This window comes from Octopus bimaculoides, chromosome 9 (assembly GCF_046866305.1).
Source record: "Octopus bimaculoides isolate indiv1 chromosome 9, ASM4686630v1, whole genome shotgun sequence".
In the NCBI taxonomy this organism is placed as follows: Eukaryota; Metazoa; Mollusca; class Cephalopoda; order Octopoda; family Octopodidae; genus Octopus; species Octopus bimaculoides.
The window spans coordinates 41289085-41305671 of record NC_142936.1 but is presented as its reverse complement, the minus strand read 5'-3'; the positions used below and the strand labels follow the sequence as shown (position 1 = coordinate 41305671).

The 16587-nt window shown below is 42.8% G+C and overlaps 1 protein-coding gene across 1 annotated transcript in view; it reads left to right on the top strand.

The window, feature by feature from the left end:
- The first annotated feature begins 5859 nt into the window (after window positions 1-5859).
- Window positions 5860-16587, top strand: part of LOC149134065 (protein CFDP2-like) — a 13868-nt gene continuing 3140 nt past the window's right edge. Inside the window, exons 1-2 of the mRNA XM_089358183.1 lie at window positions 5860-6071; window positions 15758-16587. The exon at window positions 15758-16587 is cut by the window's right edge and continues 296 nt beyond it. Of these exons, the coding sequence (XP_089214309.1) occupies window positions 5860-6071; window positions 15758-16587 (1042 nt within the window). The remainder of the gene's footprint in view (window positions 6072-15757) is intronic.

Genomic DNA, 16587 nt, shown 5'->3' with positions numbered 1-16587 from the left:
CAAACATAAGACAAATATTAAAGGGGACAACGAATGCCTCTGGAAAATTCCTCTTTTGATACTAATTTCTCTAAGAGTGCGTCACCTGAGTAGGGACATACTTTTCATCTCTTCATGCTAAAGCTAATTAAGTCTCTTATGTTGTCTGCTATACTGAATATATTCAAAATTCACTTATTCATGAATGTGGGATCATGTCAAAGGCGTTTCTATAATCTATCCATACTATTGCTAAATTTTTCTTTCTAGCTTTTACTTTAGAACTGCTTTGTCTATGTATAATAGACCATGCATTCTTCTAGTCTTCTTACTGCAAACTTTCTGTTCTTTTGGAAGTAAATTCTGGTTCTCAAGGTACTCGTAAATGCTTTCTTAATACATTCCGATAAACAGTTTCCACACTAATGGTAAGCAAGTAATTGGACTATAGTTTCTATGTCCTCCCTCTAGTCATCCAATCTGGTATTATTCCTCCTGTAAGGCAATCCTCGGCTTCTTATGTAAACTACTAAATTTCTTTAGCCAGTACTCCTGAACTTAAATCTGGTCCTGGGCCCTTCCAATTCGGCATTTTCCCTAAGACTTTACTCATTAATGCACTAGTTAGTCTTAGATTTGACTGCTTCTCACTAATTACTTCTCTCCTCACGTTCTATAACCATACTGCATCTCCATTATTATTCCCTGGCTGATCCCAAATATTACTCCAGAACTTTCTGCATTAGGTTTCTCATCTTCAGTACTTTATTCTCCACTATTTATTTGGCTATAAAATCTCCTCTGGTGTGTCTCAAATAATCCATTCTGTTAACACTGATCTATTCTTTTCTGATATCTGGACAACTTGCTTGCTACTGCTATGATACGCTGTTTCAACTCTTCTATTATTGTCCCAAATCCTTTCTCTTTGACTAAGTATCTTTTCTCGAGGGAAGATTTCTATCTTGTGTTTCCTAGCTTGTTCAGTTTCCAGATCTTGTCTTAAAGTTTTTCGTCTTCTTTTTTACATTTGCTCTTTTTAAATCTTTACCTGTGAGATAGTTAATCTTCTAGTGACTACTACCCCTCCTCCATAGATCAAAAAGTTAGTGTCTCCTATATTTTTAGTATCTATCCTACTGATAATAGAATCTACTTTCCTAGTCATTTCTAGCAGTTTCCTTCTCTTCTGTTGGTGCCATTTAATGCTAGCAATCTTGTTCTTACTTCTTTACTCGGTACTTCCTGCAAGTCATCTGAAATCACTGAGGTCGCTGGTGCCAGTTGTTCCTTCCTTATTGGCAGCGTTACTATTTTTTTTTTCCTTTTAGGTTTTTCTTTGGTTTGTGGTGTATATCTTATGTTGTTTGTCTTCCTTACTGCTTGGTCTTTCTTTTCCAGTTCTCTTGTGATCTCTTCTACTTTCAATTCTGTCATCCACTTTCTTCTAATAGCATTAGCTTGATCAACTAATCTCTGCTCATTCACTGTAAACATACCATTCTCTATCCAAAGTGTTAACATCCGTTTTCTATAACCCTTAGATTTAGGTTCACTTTCTAAGTAGCACTGCATCAATATTCTGTTTTCTTCGCTGGTCCACTTCCTGCTCCTTACTCTATTATCTGCTGATGCTGTATTAGGATAATAGTTGTGCTTATTCAACATCTTTACTGAGCCACTACCGAGCGAGAGGCTTTCCCTTAATGGTCCAGCTTCATTTTCGCTGTTACAACTAAAGTTTCTTCGGAAACTCCTGTCTCTCTTAAACTGAGGTAAGGTAACGTTTGTCACCAACGTCATTATCACTATTATTTTCCGACATTTGGTAATTTGAAGCAACATTCTTTTGCATTATTTGTTGGACCTTTCGCTGTTAAAATCAGAGTTTATTCGGAAACTCCTGTCTCATAAACTGAGGTAAGGTAACATTCGTCACCAACGTCATCACCATTATTATTTATCGACATCTGATAGTTTCATGCAACCTTTTATTGCATCATTTGTTGCACTTTTATGCTGTTGGGGGTAGAGTGTGCTGCATTTCGTTTTAGGGGAGGAAGGGTGATATTGTATTGTAGCTATGTTTTGCTATGAAGTTTGGTTTGAGTCTTCTGTTGTATTAGTTTTTGTATAGTGTGTTGTTTGTGCTTCGCAGGTTGTGTTCTTCTGTCAGGTATTGGGCTTCTATGGCACATGTTGTGGGCTTTGTTAATTTTGTTGGGTATTTATGTTATGAGTTTATTGCTGTATGTTTTTGGAGCAGTGTTGCATAGTAGTGTGTGTAAATCATGAATCAGTTATTTCATAGTACTCATGATTGTCTGTCCACCGTTCTTTCTCTTTTGGTTCGTTTTCACAGCGTTTAATTTTTTAACTGTAAAACGCCCATGGACATGTGTTGATGTTTCTGTTGTAGTTATAATTATTATTCATGCATCAGCGAGAGACCGAGGAGAAACAGCAGTCTGCATATATTGAGAGGTGTAGTAAAAATATGGATGTATTTGTAATTAAGATTTAAAATTTTAAATTTTCATTACAGGTTTGCCGTTTTCGTATTGCAGCCCATGTATTATGTATTTACATTTTTACTCATGTTGCGGTGGCGATGCATCTGGGGAAGCTATTTTTAATCCTTTACTTTCCTTATATGGCTTACGTAAAGATACGTTGCTTTCATTGTTTTTTACGGATTCTTAATTCCTGCTTCGTGATGGTTTCAGATTTCATTTATCCTTGCGGCAGCTCGTTGTCACATGTCCATGCTCTTTAGTAATTATTATCATCGTCATCATTATCATCTCCATTATTATTATTATTATTATTATTATTATTATTGTTAAAACCAACCACATATATAGCATCTACAGATTTAGAACTATACTCATTAATATATATATATATATATATATATATATATATAGATGTGTGGAGGCGCAATGGTCCAGTGGTTAGGACAGGGGACTCGCGGTCGTAGGATCGTGGGTTCGATTCCCAGACCGGGCGTTGTGAGTGTCTATTGAGCGAAAACACTTAAAGCTCCACGACGCTCTGGCAGGGGGTGGTAGCGAACCCTGATGTACGCTTTCACCACAACTTTCTCTCACTCGTTCTTCCTGTTTCTGTTGTACCTGTATTTCAAAGGGCCAGCCTTGTAACACTCTGTGTCACGTTGAATCTTCCCGAGAACTACGTTAAGGGTACACGTGTCTGTGGAGTGCTTAGCCACTTGCATGATAATTTCACGAGCAGTCTGTTAATCGGGTTAACTGGAACACTCGTCGTTGTAAGCGACGGAGTGCCACGACGATATGTAGATGTACTTATATATATATATATATATATATATATATATATATATATATATATATGGGCAGCAGTTTATATATCCGAAAAAGAAGCATGCATTATTATGGCCGGTCAGAGAGACCATTGATCATAGCAATCAATTTTAAATAAGACGTGTGTGTGTGTGTGTGTGTGTGTGTGTGTGTGTGTGTGTGTGTGTGTGTGTGTGTAAGGGCTCCACACAAAATATTTCGCTACAATATCTCCCACCTAATTACTCGACTCATGAAGCACTTTTAGATTTAAATTTCCCTAGATTTAAATTTCTGTTTCTGCTTTCGAAATTCTAAGGAATGTTATTATCTCATAAAATATCTCAACCTCCTCCTCCTCTTCCTCCTCCTCTTCCTCCTCCTCTTCCTCCTCCTCTTCCTCCTCCTCTTCCTCCTTCTTCTTCTTCTTTTTTTTTCTTTTTCTTTTTTTCTTCTTCTTCTTCTTCTTCTTCTTCTTCTTCTTCTTCTTCTTCTTCTTCTTCTTCTTCTTCTTCTTCTTCTTCTTCTTCTTCTTCTTCTTCTTCTTCTTCTTCTTCTTCTTCTCCTTCTCCTTCTCAGCAGCACCGAGTTTGATGAATCGTTAGCACTGCAAAAACACGTTCGCTGTAGCAGTAGCGAAAATAGATATTTTTAATTAATTTTTTTAAAACTAAACACCATAAAACTTCGGATACCGGTAGAATGTCTCACATAGAACAGGACTTACTCTTAACGTTTTTGACAAAATTTTGTAATTTAGAAGTTATTTCGTGTTAAAGTTGTCGTATTTGGGTAATTTTAACCAATCAATGACGTGTATTTAGCTGAAGAAAATTATTGCTGCTGTTTACGAACAACAACTTCCGGGTCCACTCCCGTAACAAAACCCATCTTTAATAAGCAGAGATGTTTTTATAGCAACATAGGTTTGCTGCATCAGGGTTGATTTGAGGCTAAATAGCAACAAAATTATTAGAAACAGACCAACGACGGAGCCTGCATGTGCTTGCATGACCTACTAGAAAAAGTAGCCAAACTGTGACTTAGATTTACAAGATCCGTGAAACTACTTTCGTACAATACTGGATATGAGCCATAATATGTACCGAGTTCCCATAACATTTTCTATTTATTTCATACGAAAAGCTGAATAAATTACGCTAGTCAAGAGAATCCCAATATTTGGAATATGGATACTTGCTATCGTTTATTCTTTCAACTTTTCTTCAACTTTAGCCGCCTCATCATTCAGGGAAGAATATTGTTTGAACCACAGGATATCTCTAATTATAATGGAGCTGTGAAAAAAGGCGTTCCAGCCATGACCATTTTGTCTTATTCTTTTCTAGAAGTAATGAATTCCTAAGCGAACATTAATAAATAATATAAATTGCATTAATTTTTTTCTTGAAGACTGAAATTTCATTTTTCTTTTTGTCAGGAAGATTTGGTTGCTCTTTCTAGCAACTCGAGCGACCAGGTAAACGCTCTCTCGTTGCCTCGTATCCTTTCCTTCGTCACTTGTTGTTTAGTCCCGAGTTGGATCTGATTGAATAGATATGATCAAAGACGTCCCAACTGTGACCATTCCGTCTTTCTTCCCATACATAATGGACTCTACGTGTATATCACAGGATAGAGGATTTTCTATATTGTATATAAAAAAAGTTTGGCTACTTATTCTAGCAGGTCATGTAACCACATATAGGTTTCGTCGTTGGTCTGTCTCAGTAATAATTTTGTTGTTATTTAGCCTCAAATCAACCCTGATACAGCAAACCTATGTTGCTATGAAAACACCTCTGGTCATTAAAGAAGGGTTTTATTAGGGGAGTGGACCCGGAAGTTGTTCGCAAACAGCAGAAGTAATTTTCTTCAGCTGAATACACGTCATTGATTGGTTGAAATTATCTAAATACGACAACTTCAACACGAAATAACTTCTAAAATACAAAATTTTGTCAAAAACGTTCAGAGTTTAGTCCTGTTCTATGTGACACATTCTACCAGTATCTGAAGTTTCAAAGTGCTTAGTTTTAAAAAATAATAAAATCTGGCCGTCAAATTGAAAGGATCCGCGAAAAGGAAGCAACACTTCATAGTGGCCTTCACAAATAAAGATGAAATGTTGCTCCAGGCATGGAAACTGATTAGAATAGAACAAACCTACAGACACCTCATCTTCCAGTAGTAAAGAGGAAAGAAAACCAAAAGACCCCGAAAAGCAGAAAAGAAAGCACAAAAGAAAAACTACACAAATGCATAACGACACCCACAATAAAAAATATAAACACCACCCACGCAAACATCTCCCTAATAATACCAACAACAACACAACCAACACCATCACTATCACCAGAATCCTGCAAACGCAGACAACCTAAACAGGCACAAGAACAAACACTTCCACAAACATCTAAAACTGCAGATACCACGGTCACAGCGAACACAGACACAACGGAAACAACAAGGTCATCACCACTACAGTCAGTTCCTACTCTTAATATGGCCATGTTGGCAAGCTAAAGAGAAAATGGAAAGATTTACTTACTCCCCGATGTCTTGTAAAAATCAGATGGATACATTTCGCGTACAAGATTTGCTTGTGGTGCGAATGTTGCTCGATTCCTTCACAAAAATTCGAGAGAGCTTTCATGAGGACGTGGAAACCGCGAACGTGAGACCCACATCAAGATTCTTAAAGGGGTTCCTCCAAAACCCCATCAATTATGGAAGTCGAACCATCCAACCTCCACAAGACACCGGAAGGTAAGTATATCTTTTCCTTCTCTTTTTAGCTTGCCAATATGACCATATTAAGAGCAGCAATTTGAAATGTTCGAGGCCTGAGGTCACCCTGGAAACAAGGGCACCTACTCAACGACTTCAAGTCTTTAGAACTAGTTGTAATAGCTGTCATTGAGACCAGAATTTCCAATACACAGGCACTGGCCCCCATTTTCGACGACTGTCAGATTTTTGCATCTGTTAGTCAGCCTGAAATGGGATGTGGAGTAGCTGTGCTGTTTAAGAAAGATCTGGATCTTGAGGTAAGGTTTATTTTCCTGGACCCGAACGGGAAGTTGGTGGTCCTGGATGTGAGCAATAGTGAATGTGGTGATTTAGACTAGTGGCCGTCTACGCCCCTACCGGAGCCAAACGGCCGGATTTCGTAAGGCGTCTGGAAGCTTTTCTAAGTACGTCTCGCCCTTTACTATTAGTATGGGACTAGAACGGTATCTTAGAATAACGCTGGGGTTGTGTGGGAGTAGCTGATAAGACCATGGGATGCAAAAGCCTCAAGCACCTAATCAGCCAGTTCCAACTGTCTGACAGGTACCGATGAGATTTCCATAATGCGCCAGTGTGTACCTGGACCACCTGCTTGATGTCATCTAGATCGTATATAGATGGAATTTTCACTAGGAACATAGAAAGTAATAGTGAATGATAACCACTTTTTAAAACGGTCGCCTATTCAGATCATAAGTCTGTAATAGGTTAGAGCCCGGGGACTTGAATTTGAATATGTCGTTTCCGGTTTACAGGGTCAGCAATTTAGTTAAGCAGAAGTTGACAGGGGAGGTCGTTAACACAGGCTCTCAAAAGAGATATTAAAGTAATATCGATAGGGTTTAACAAAAAGGTAGCGTTAGAAAAACTAGAAGAGAGAAGTGGTTAGTAGCTAAATTAGACGTAGCTATTTTTAGTGGCATTGCAACCGACGTGCTAGCAGCGAGAATGGCATTAGACCAATTCAAAATATGAAGGCTGCATTGTCAGAGCAAAGCAAAGGCGCGTGCTCTAAGAAACGAGGGGATCAAAGCTATTCGATGGGCCCCCGTGGCGGAGGCCCAGCGTGGTAACAAAAACCACAATTCGGTCTTTGACGGACCGAGACGGACACGAGCTGAGCGATTACAGGCAGATGTGTGAGGCCTTTCGCCAGCACTTTGATCGGTTGTTCTGGGAGAATGGCAGAGCGGAGGTAGTGGCGGACTTCAGTCGCTATATCGTAGGCTTGCCGCGTCTCTCGACGGCCACCGCTGAGCACTGTGAAAGGCAGATGACTTTAGCCGAAATTCAGGATGCCCTTGTCGGCTGCTCGAAGCGCAAGCCACCTGGTTTAAATGATCTGTCCCATGAGCTTTACGTAAATATGCCAGACTTGTTCTCCGATCTCTTCGAAACGCCCTACTGCAACTGGCAGCAGAACGGGAGTATTCCCAGTTTTGTGAGCCGGGGTGTAGTGACACTGATAGGGAATGACGGAAGCATTAGATAACTTCAAGCCCATAACTCTGCTTAACACAGAGCTGAGAAGTTTGGCCAAAGTGTTAATGAAGAGGTTGGCGTCTGTCGTCGAGGATTTGGTTGGGAAGGCGCAAACCTGTGCAATCCCGACCAGGTACATACACGACAACTTCCACCTCATGCGATACATCATAGAAAGTGTGGGGTGTTGGTCAACTTAGATCAATCGAAAGCATTTGATAGTGTCAGCTATCGGTACTCGGAGGCTAACCTCAAAGCGGCTGGCTTCGGCCCCGTCTTCAGTAGTTGCATCGCTGCAATGCACAGCGGCATCTGCTCGGTCTTCAAAGTTAATGGTCACTTCTCTGAACCGTTTCAGATCTCCCGATCAGTCTGTCAAGGGCGCCCTCTCTCCTCCCGTATGTACGTATTAACTCTTTAGCTTTTACTGCAGACGCTGGAGCCGTTGCAGGGCATCCCGCTTGAACCGGGACGCAGAAGGGCTGTGTCAGTTTATCCGGACACCGTGATGGTGTCAGACACCTCAGAAATCGAAGTGGTCGGCACATTATTAGAGAAATAGGAAAAGTTGACGGGAGCAAAACTTAAAATTAACCGGAAAAGTCGGTGGGCTTGCAAGTCGGAACCTGGAGAGGCAAGTCCATACCATCCAGCAGCGTCGTTGGGCGCTGAACGGACGAACTGGTAAAATTGCTTGGGGTTTGTTTCAGACCAAACCTCTAAGTGGATAAGAATTAAGACGAGGTGATGAATTAAGACAGCGTAGACAATCTCACCCATAAATGGGCTGCGAGGAAGTTATCACTGAAAGGTCGGGCGGAGGTGGCGAATTCGTACATCACATTTATTTACTACTGCTTGATCGTCGTGCCTTGCCCCTGTTCGCGTCTCGCCAAGTTGGTGCATCTGCTGCCCTCTACGCGAAAGGCTCGGCATGCGTGGTTAATGATGCGCAGACAAGCCGCTGAGGCAGCGGCATCTCCAGATGTTCTGCCTAAACAGGTGTGGTCATTGTTTGTCAAACGGGCCTTTCCACAGCTCGTCTCCCTAACTGAACTGTAGTTCTGGACCAAGAAAAGACCCCGAAAGGAGGAAAGGCAAAGTTGACCTCGGTGGAATTTGAACTCAGAGCATAACGGCAGACGAAATACCAATTTCTTTATTGCCCACAGGGGGCCAAACATAGAATGGTACAAAACAACTGATTGGGATCAGTAATGCGAATGGTTTACATAAAACATGATTTTAAAAATTATATAAAATAGAAAAATCGAATGATATTAACAGAACTTTAGACAACACAAATGAAGCGATGATCAGGCCACGCTCCGACCCCACAAGCCCCGATCTCTCGCTGGTACCTTTTTTTTTTTTTCCTTTTTTTTCTGACTATTCACACGGTTCCTTGCACGCACAACACTCGTGCAACATTCTTCCATCTCTTTTGGAACATACACTCCGACAGACATCTCCTCTCCAGCCACACTTCCCTTTTCAAATGAAAAGTAAAAAAATGAACGTAAATTGTGGCCCGAGATAAAGTTGCCTGTCTTAATTCCTTTTATCCTCGTCTTCCATACTGCCTCTTTCGCTATTGCTACAACCGTGAGAAAACAATTCTTACCTTCGTTTGTTAAAACTCCCGGTGGGTCAATTATAAAAATTGACTCAGTCGACAGCTGTACTCTTCCTTCGCCGGACAACAGGTGTTCAGCATAAGCCCACATTTCAGATATCTCCGGACACTGAACAATAGCGTGAGGGACGGTTTCCCTGTCTCCCCCGCATCTTGGACAGGTCGGCGACTGACGCTTACCGTGTCTTGCAAGCTTATCCCAAACGGGCAAGGCACCTCTGTAGCATTGCCAGGTTAAGGACTTTTGGAAGTTATCCAACGTTCTCAACCCGAATGTACGGTGAAACAGGCTGTCCAGTTGAATAAACCCGAGACCTAGAGTCGCCCCCAGGCCAACGTCGCATTCAGACTCTACCAACCCATTATATAAAATCCGTGTGGAACCCCCACCGCTGGCGTTGCCAGAGCGCCGGAAAAGCAAGAGGGCCTTACGACACTCTTTATGCCATTCACTCGACCTCGGTATACGAGAACACCAGACTTCCTGTTCGCAAAAACTTTTGAACTCGGGGAACATTTGTCTGGCCAGCGGAGACCCCACCTGTTCACTATCCAGGAGAATCCAGAGATGCCTCAATCTCAACGCATGCCTGCGCATCATTAACCAAGGCATCCCTAAACCTCCCTTTAAAGGCTTTTGACAGCAGACAGCGTTTCACAAGTGGCGACCTGCACTTCCACAAAAAAGCGAAAGAGCTATCTCTCCAACCTGATCAACCACGAATCCGGACATGGCACGACGGTTAGGCGGTCGGTAATGACCGATGCGATAAACACATTGGCCACCTCCGCCCTCCCTTTCAAGGATAGCCACCGCCAAGACCAGGTCTTGACTACCGCAACCACCCTGCTCAATACCTCTGTCCAGTTCTTCTCTATCTGGAGGCCTGGTCCAAACCAGACTCCCAGCAACTTAACCGGTCCCTCCGTCCAGCGCCCAACAGCGCTGTCTGAAGGCATCGACTTGCCAACCCAGGTGCCGAGTTGTAAGCCGACCGACTTTTCCCGGTTAATCTTTGCTCCTTCCACCTCCTCGTAAGCCTCAATAGTCTTACCCACTTCACGTAGGCGTGCTACTGAGGTTACGCTGATAGTGATATCATCCGCGTAAGCCGTAACAAACTCCTCTAGACCTGGTTCTCTCGGAATGCCACTCAACCTCCGCAGTAGTGGCTCGAGAGCTACCACATACAAAATCGGTTAGAGCAATAAACCACCTGAGGAAGCCAAGGCCCAAGCCGAACCGCGCAAGCAAAGTCGCCAGGTATCGATGGTCAACCCTATCAAAAGCTTTAAACTGGTCCAAATGTACCAGTGCCCCACCTTTGCCAGATTTATTACCAACCCTCTCTATGGTATAGCGGGTAAGATGGAGGATATCCTGAATCGTTCTGCCTGGGATGGCACATGTCTGTGCCTCCCCGACTATACCATCCGCGACACGCGCCAACCTTTTTGCTAAGACCTTGGCCAAAATCTTCACTTCTGCGTTTAACACAGTGATGGGCCTGAAGTTCTCTATAACGTCCCCCTTGTCCGGGTCCTTTCTGACCAACGTCACTACTCCCCGGTGCACAGATCTGGGGATAAACCCATTCTGTTGCCAGTTCGCGTAAACGTCAGCCAGCAGATGCCCGAACAAGTCTGGCATACATTTATACAGCTCATACGGAAGACCATCAAGTCCCGGTGACCTACCCGCTTTGCAGTCGGTCAAAGCCTCCTTCACCTCCCCAGACGTGATTGGCCCTTCGCAAGACTCCGTATCCGACCCCGAGAGACACGGCAGACCGGCAAGAAAGTCCTCGAGGGCTCTCCCACCATCAGGACCGCCGTCACCCCCGAACAGCTGGGCGAAGTACTCCCGAAAAGCCTCACACATTTTCTCGGGTTCGTTTATCAAGACGCCATTATGGTTCGTCAAAGACTGTATCGTGGAATTATTTCCTTGCCGAGCTTCCACCACTCGGGCCCATCCAGCGGCCTTGATTCCTTCACTTCCCATCGCACGTAACTTAGCTCTGGCAATACTTCCCATGTCTTTGGCTTCAAGATGCTGGTTTAACTCCAGTCTTTTCACCTTCACTTGGTCCGCATTGCCAGTGCTCCAGGCTTCTTCTAGTTCCTTAACTATACCATTTCCTATTCTACGTCCCTTCTTAGCTAAACTTATGCTAAACCTAATAGACTCATATTTGATGGCTCTTTTTAGGGCGTACCACCATTTGTTATTAATGATGGTACCTGTCAATGCCCTCTGTATTAACATCTTGATCCGCTTTCTGTATTCCTCAAGGGACGTATTGAGTTTCCAGTAGCCAGATCCCTGACTATCTAACTTATCTATTGTCAGTTTACAGGTAACCATCTTGTGGTCACTGTAGCTGACTAGAAAAAATTGTGGACACTTAGCTATAGACTTATCTGTTTCTCTAATTAAAATCCTATCTAGATATGTTCTGGTAGACCCGTCACTATTTGACCACGTCCACTGTGGAGTGTTTCGGTGTTCCAACCTATATGGGTCTGCTAGCTGAAAGTGACTTAGCAGATCCCGTAAGCCTGGGTTACATTTTCTGTTTGTGTTCGAGTCAACACAATCTGTGTGTGCCTCACATATTGTGTTAAAGTCTTCTAACAATACTAGCGAATGCGACGTGGCCAGGAACTTGCCCATGTCACAAAAATATTCACTTTGCGGGCCCATAATATTGGGTGCATAAATAGCAGCTAGCCTCATTATCTTGCCACAACTGAATGTCAGGGCAAGAACGACCAGCCTGCCTTCTGGATCAGAAAAAAACAACTTTTTCTCGGTTACCCGGTTTCTTTTTAGTAGGACCAACACCCCACCTCCACCTCTCGCCCGACTCGGAGAAACGTATTTCTCGTAGCCGTTCAGGAGGGGGGACATATCTCTTGGTCCCTTTACTCGGGTTTCCGTGGCAACAATCACATCCAATTTTCTTGACCTGATGTCATTTAAGAAGCGTCCTTGCTTCCAGCTAGACAACAGGCCACGAACATTTAAACAACCAATGTGAACAGACATTTCTTACCTGTTAATCAGGGCTTGTCCGGTAGAGAGGGACTCTCCACCTTTTCATGATACAGGGTCGGAGGTGGCAGGTCTTTGGAAATAGGTTTGTTAAAATCCCGTTTCATTACAGAATTATCAGGTGGAGGTGGGGTCTCCACCTTTTCTTTTTCTCGCGTTATCGGGGCTGGTAGTCCATTAAATATAGACTTATTAAAGTCCAGTCTCATAGATGATAATGACTTACGGTGTTTGTTTTGTAAAATTCTATGTGTCTTATTTGAGACTTCATACACGTCATAGTTGTTGTATTTCTCGGAAAGGTTATCTTATTTTTTTTTGCAGTCTTAATTAATTGAATGTCTCTCATTAGTTCAGTATCTTTACTGTATACGGCTATTATGCCTTTCTCCTCTTTTTCTCTTCTTGCAGTCTTTTTTGGTCGTTGTTCTGTAGTAGTCGCCACTCTCGGTTGAGCTGCTGATTGTATTTTTCTTTTGTTTGTTGTTTTCTTCTCGTCTTTTTCTTCCTTTTCTTCTTCTTCCTCTTTTTCTTCTTTCTCCTCTTCCTCGTCTTCCTCATTTTCCATGCAGTTCCTTCGAATGTGGCCTAATGTGCCGCACAAAAAACACCGGGGCTTTCGACACTCGACAAAAACGTTGAGGAACAACTCCTCCCCAACTTCTATTTTTTCTGGAAGCTGTTTAATTACAGCCTGTTCTCCTTGAATTAATAAGTGGACCGTGTGGCCTATCCAATATCGTTTTTCGGTGACGATAGCTTGAAGTATACTGAACTAATGAGAGACATTCAATTAATTAAGACTGCAAAAAAAATAGATAACCTTTCCGAGAAATACAACAACTATGACGTGTTTGAAGTCTCAAATAAGACTCATAGAATTTTACAAAACAAACACCGTAAGTCAGGACCGCCGCCATCAACCACATTGGGTCAACTTGAGGTGGGACCTTTGTCATTTTTACATTGGATGTCCTCATCCCCATGTAAATCGGTATTAAAATTATTTCCTCGGTTTCCAAGGATTTTACAGAGTGCACTTGTGCAGTTTCAATGTTTTTTAAGTGTACCTCAATGGTACCAAATTTTTTTCCTCTTGCTAGATAGGTCATGTCCTGCCAAATGGGCTTTAGACATTGTTCAATTCTTTCTTCGCTCACTCGCTCGATCTTCCGGTCTTTTTTGCAGTAAACTTTAAAAATAATTGTTTTTTTTTCTGTTAATAAAAATTCTTCCGGTGGTTGAACTTTGACAACACCGTTTTCCATTTTTAACATGTCTTTATATTTTAATATGTCGCTTTTGTTTGTCGACAGCTGCCGGGTTCCACCTCCAGCCGCCGACGCAAAACTTCTTTTTTGTTTTTCTTCCGTTTGTATGCTTTTCACATTTATGTTCCTCCTTGTAACGGTACAATTTGATAGATTTGGAAACTCCTCTTCTGAAGAAACCGAAACTTCTCCAAACAATAAATTTTCTATATTTTTTCTCTCGGTTGACGCCTCTTCGCCAGACGAAGACACACTATTCGGCATCTTACCAGAAATTAATGTTTCCCCCGTAGGGGAAACACACGATAGTTTTCGAACGAAGACTATCACTCAATAGTTATAACAAGAACACACAAAAACAATCAATGGAAACTTGCACTTATTGTACAGACGCACTCAAATAATAAGTAATAGTCAAAATTCACGGAGTCGTTATACCGCTAAGCAATTCGCCCGGCGTGCTAACAATTCTGTCAGCTCGCCGCCTTACAGCGAGAAGATATAATAAAAAGAGAAAAAGTCAACACCGACGGAGACGTGAGGAAATACATGTAGACGAACGTCAAGAATATTTAATGAAAGCTAAACTATGAATGCTATAAAAATGCAAATCATCCTTTCTTTGTTAAATAGGTCCTCTTAATTTTTTGCCATTCTGTGAAATTTCCACGGGTCCTACTTGTAATTAATTATTACTATAAAGACTCGTTTATATTACTACAAAGACTGGAGAATCGTTAGCACGCCGGGCAAAATGCATAGCATTGTCTCCTTACGTCCTTATGTTGAAATTCCGCCGAGATCGACTTTGCCTTTCTTCTTTTCGGGGTCGATAAAATAAGTACCAGTTGAGTACTGAGGTTGATGTAATCGACTATCCCCCTCTCCAAAAATTTTAGACTTTGTGCCTATAATAGAAAGGATTCTCCTCCTCCTCCTCCTCCTTATTATTATTATCGCATTACACATTATATTATGCTATCGATTTTTCTGTTTTGTTTTTGGTCTATTGTTTGACACGGGCTATCTTCAATAGAACAGATGCTCTGTTTACTTTTTCTCTCCCATAAGTCTTAGAAACAAAAAAGAAAGCACTGTTCTGTTATATTCTAATCTAACAAAGGCTCTGTGTTTTTCTTATGATTTGCTAACAATCGAAACAGTAAATCTCATAGGTTTTTTCTCCTTTTTCTATATTTTTTATTTTGCCTTCTGTTCTCCGTTTCCTCTGTAAGATAAACTTACAATTTTATTTGGTTGCAAATCAAATAGATAACATATCTCATATGTTTTGTACCTCTCTCTACTTCCTAGTATGATTAGCTCAACATAATCATATATATATATATATATATGTGTGTGTGTGTGTGTGTGTGTGTGTGTGTGTGTGTGTGAAATGTGCATATTGTATTGTCACTGCCCCTTATCTCACCCGAGGCATTGTTTTCCAGAAGGGGCGGAAAAACCATTTGGTCAACGGCTCAAATGAAATTTCGGGATCATTGCGACCCCGGTCTGGTAAACGACCAAGCAAAGGCGTATGAACTAGTCTACTGGTCATCGTCTCCCAATGGGTGCGACTCCCTGATCTCGCTCCACTGGTTTGTGGACAGACTTTTTAGTCAAAGGCTCCGGGCGGAGTATCCTAAGTTGACCCCCTACTTCGGCCTAGGCAACCGGGTAGTATACGCCTTCTGAAAACCATGGATCCCTCTTTCATCATGGTTTGGATGGCATTGGCAGGAGAGGCTCGTCAGCCATGGTCGGCAACCCGCCTATGAGAAAGTAACTCCGACTTCAAGCCTACGGCCCGAGGATCTCGCTGTCACCGTCCCATCTCGCTAGGCCATAGCAGATGAACCTCGTGCGTAAAGGGTAGGGCCAGTTTGCACACACTGCACTTCACTTTAAAACTCCCCAGCGCAGGCCAAAGGACACGTCCACGTTCTGTGATCAATCATCCCAGAAGCCCTGCAGCGTTGAGAAAGGGGCGAAAGCGGCAGGTGGAAGATGTCACTCGAAGCTGTAGTCTCAATCCTACATGTAGGCGGCTGAGGACTTTGGTCACCGGGTTGACAACCCGGAGGCGACGACACCTCTCGGCAGCATCCTGTGTGACCGGGCAGCTCTATTTAAGGAGAGCACTACTTGCTCCACATTGAGAGTGGCGGTAGAAAAAGTTAGCCTAAACAAAGCTCGTCTCCTATATACTCAGTTGGCTAGCTGCGGTCATCGGGCATCTTCTGAGCGGTCGAACAAACACAGAAACTAAACCGAAGAAAAGTAAGCAGGACTTGAAAGTTGCCCGCTGGAATGTCAGGACTATGCTTGACAAGGCTGAAAGCAGCCGCCCAGAACGTCGTTCGGTTCTCATAGCTCATGAACTCTTCCGCCTCAACATTGACATAGCAGCTCTCAGCGAGGTCCGCTTCGCTGACCAGGGCAGCCTCAAAGAACGCAGCGCTGGCTACACCCTCTTCTGGTCCGGGAAACCATCATCTGGAAGACGCCTGGCGGGTGTAGGACTCATGGTGAGGAATTTCATCACCTCCAAACTGGAAACATTACCCACGTGCCACTCGGACCACTTCATATCCAGATGCCTACTACTAGAGAGTAAACAACATCTCACGCTCTTCAGTGTTTATGCTCCAACTCTGCTGGCAGATCCTGCAGACAAAGACAGCTTCTATTCTGATCTGCGCAGACTTCTGAACAACATTCCTGCAAACGACAAGGTCCTGATCGTTGGCGACTTCAATGCAAGAGTTGGGAGGGACTCTGAGGTTTGGAAAGGAGTCCTTGGAAGACACGGCATTCGTAGCTGTGACGACAACGGGCGCCCCCTGCTCGAGTTCTGCACAGAGCACCAACTTGCTATTACCAACACAACCTTCCAACAGAAAGACTGTCTGAAAACAACTTGGAGGCAACCTCAGTCCAGACATTGGCATCTACTTGACTATGTGCTTGTGTGCCAGCGGGACCTGAAAGACGTTCTACACACAAGAGTGATGCCCAGTGCAGAGTGTCACACTGACAGTC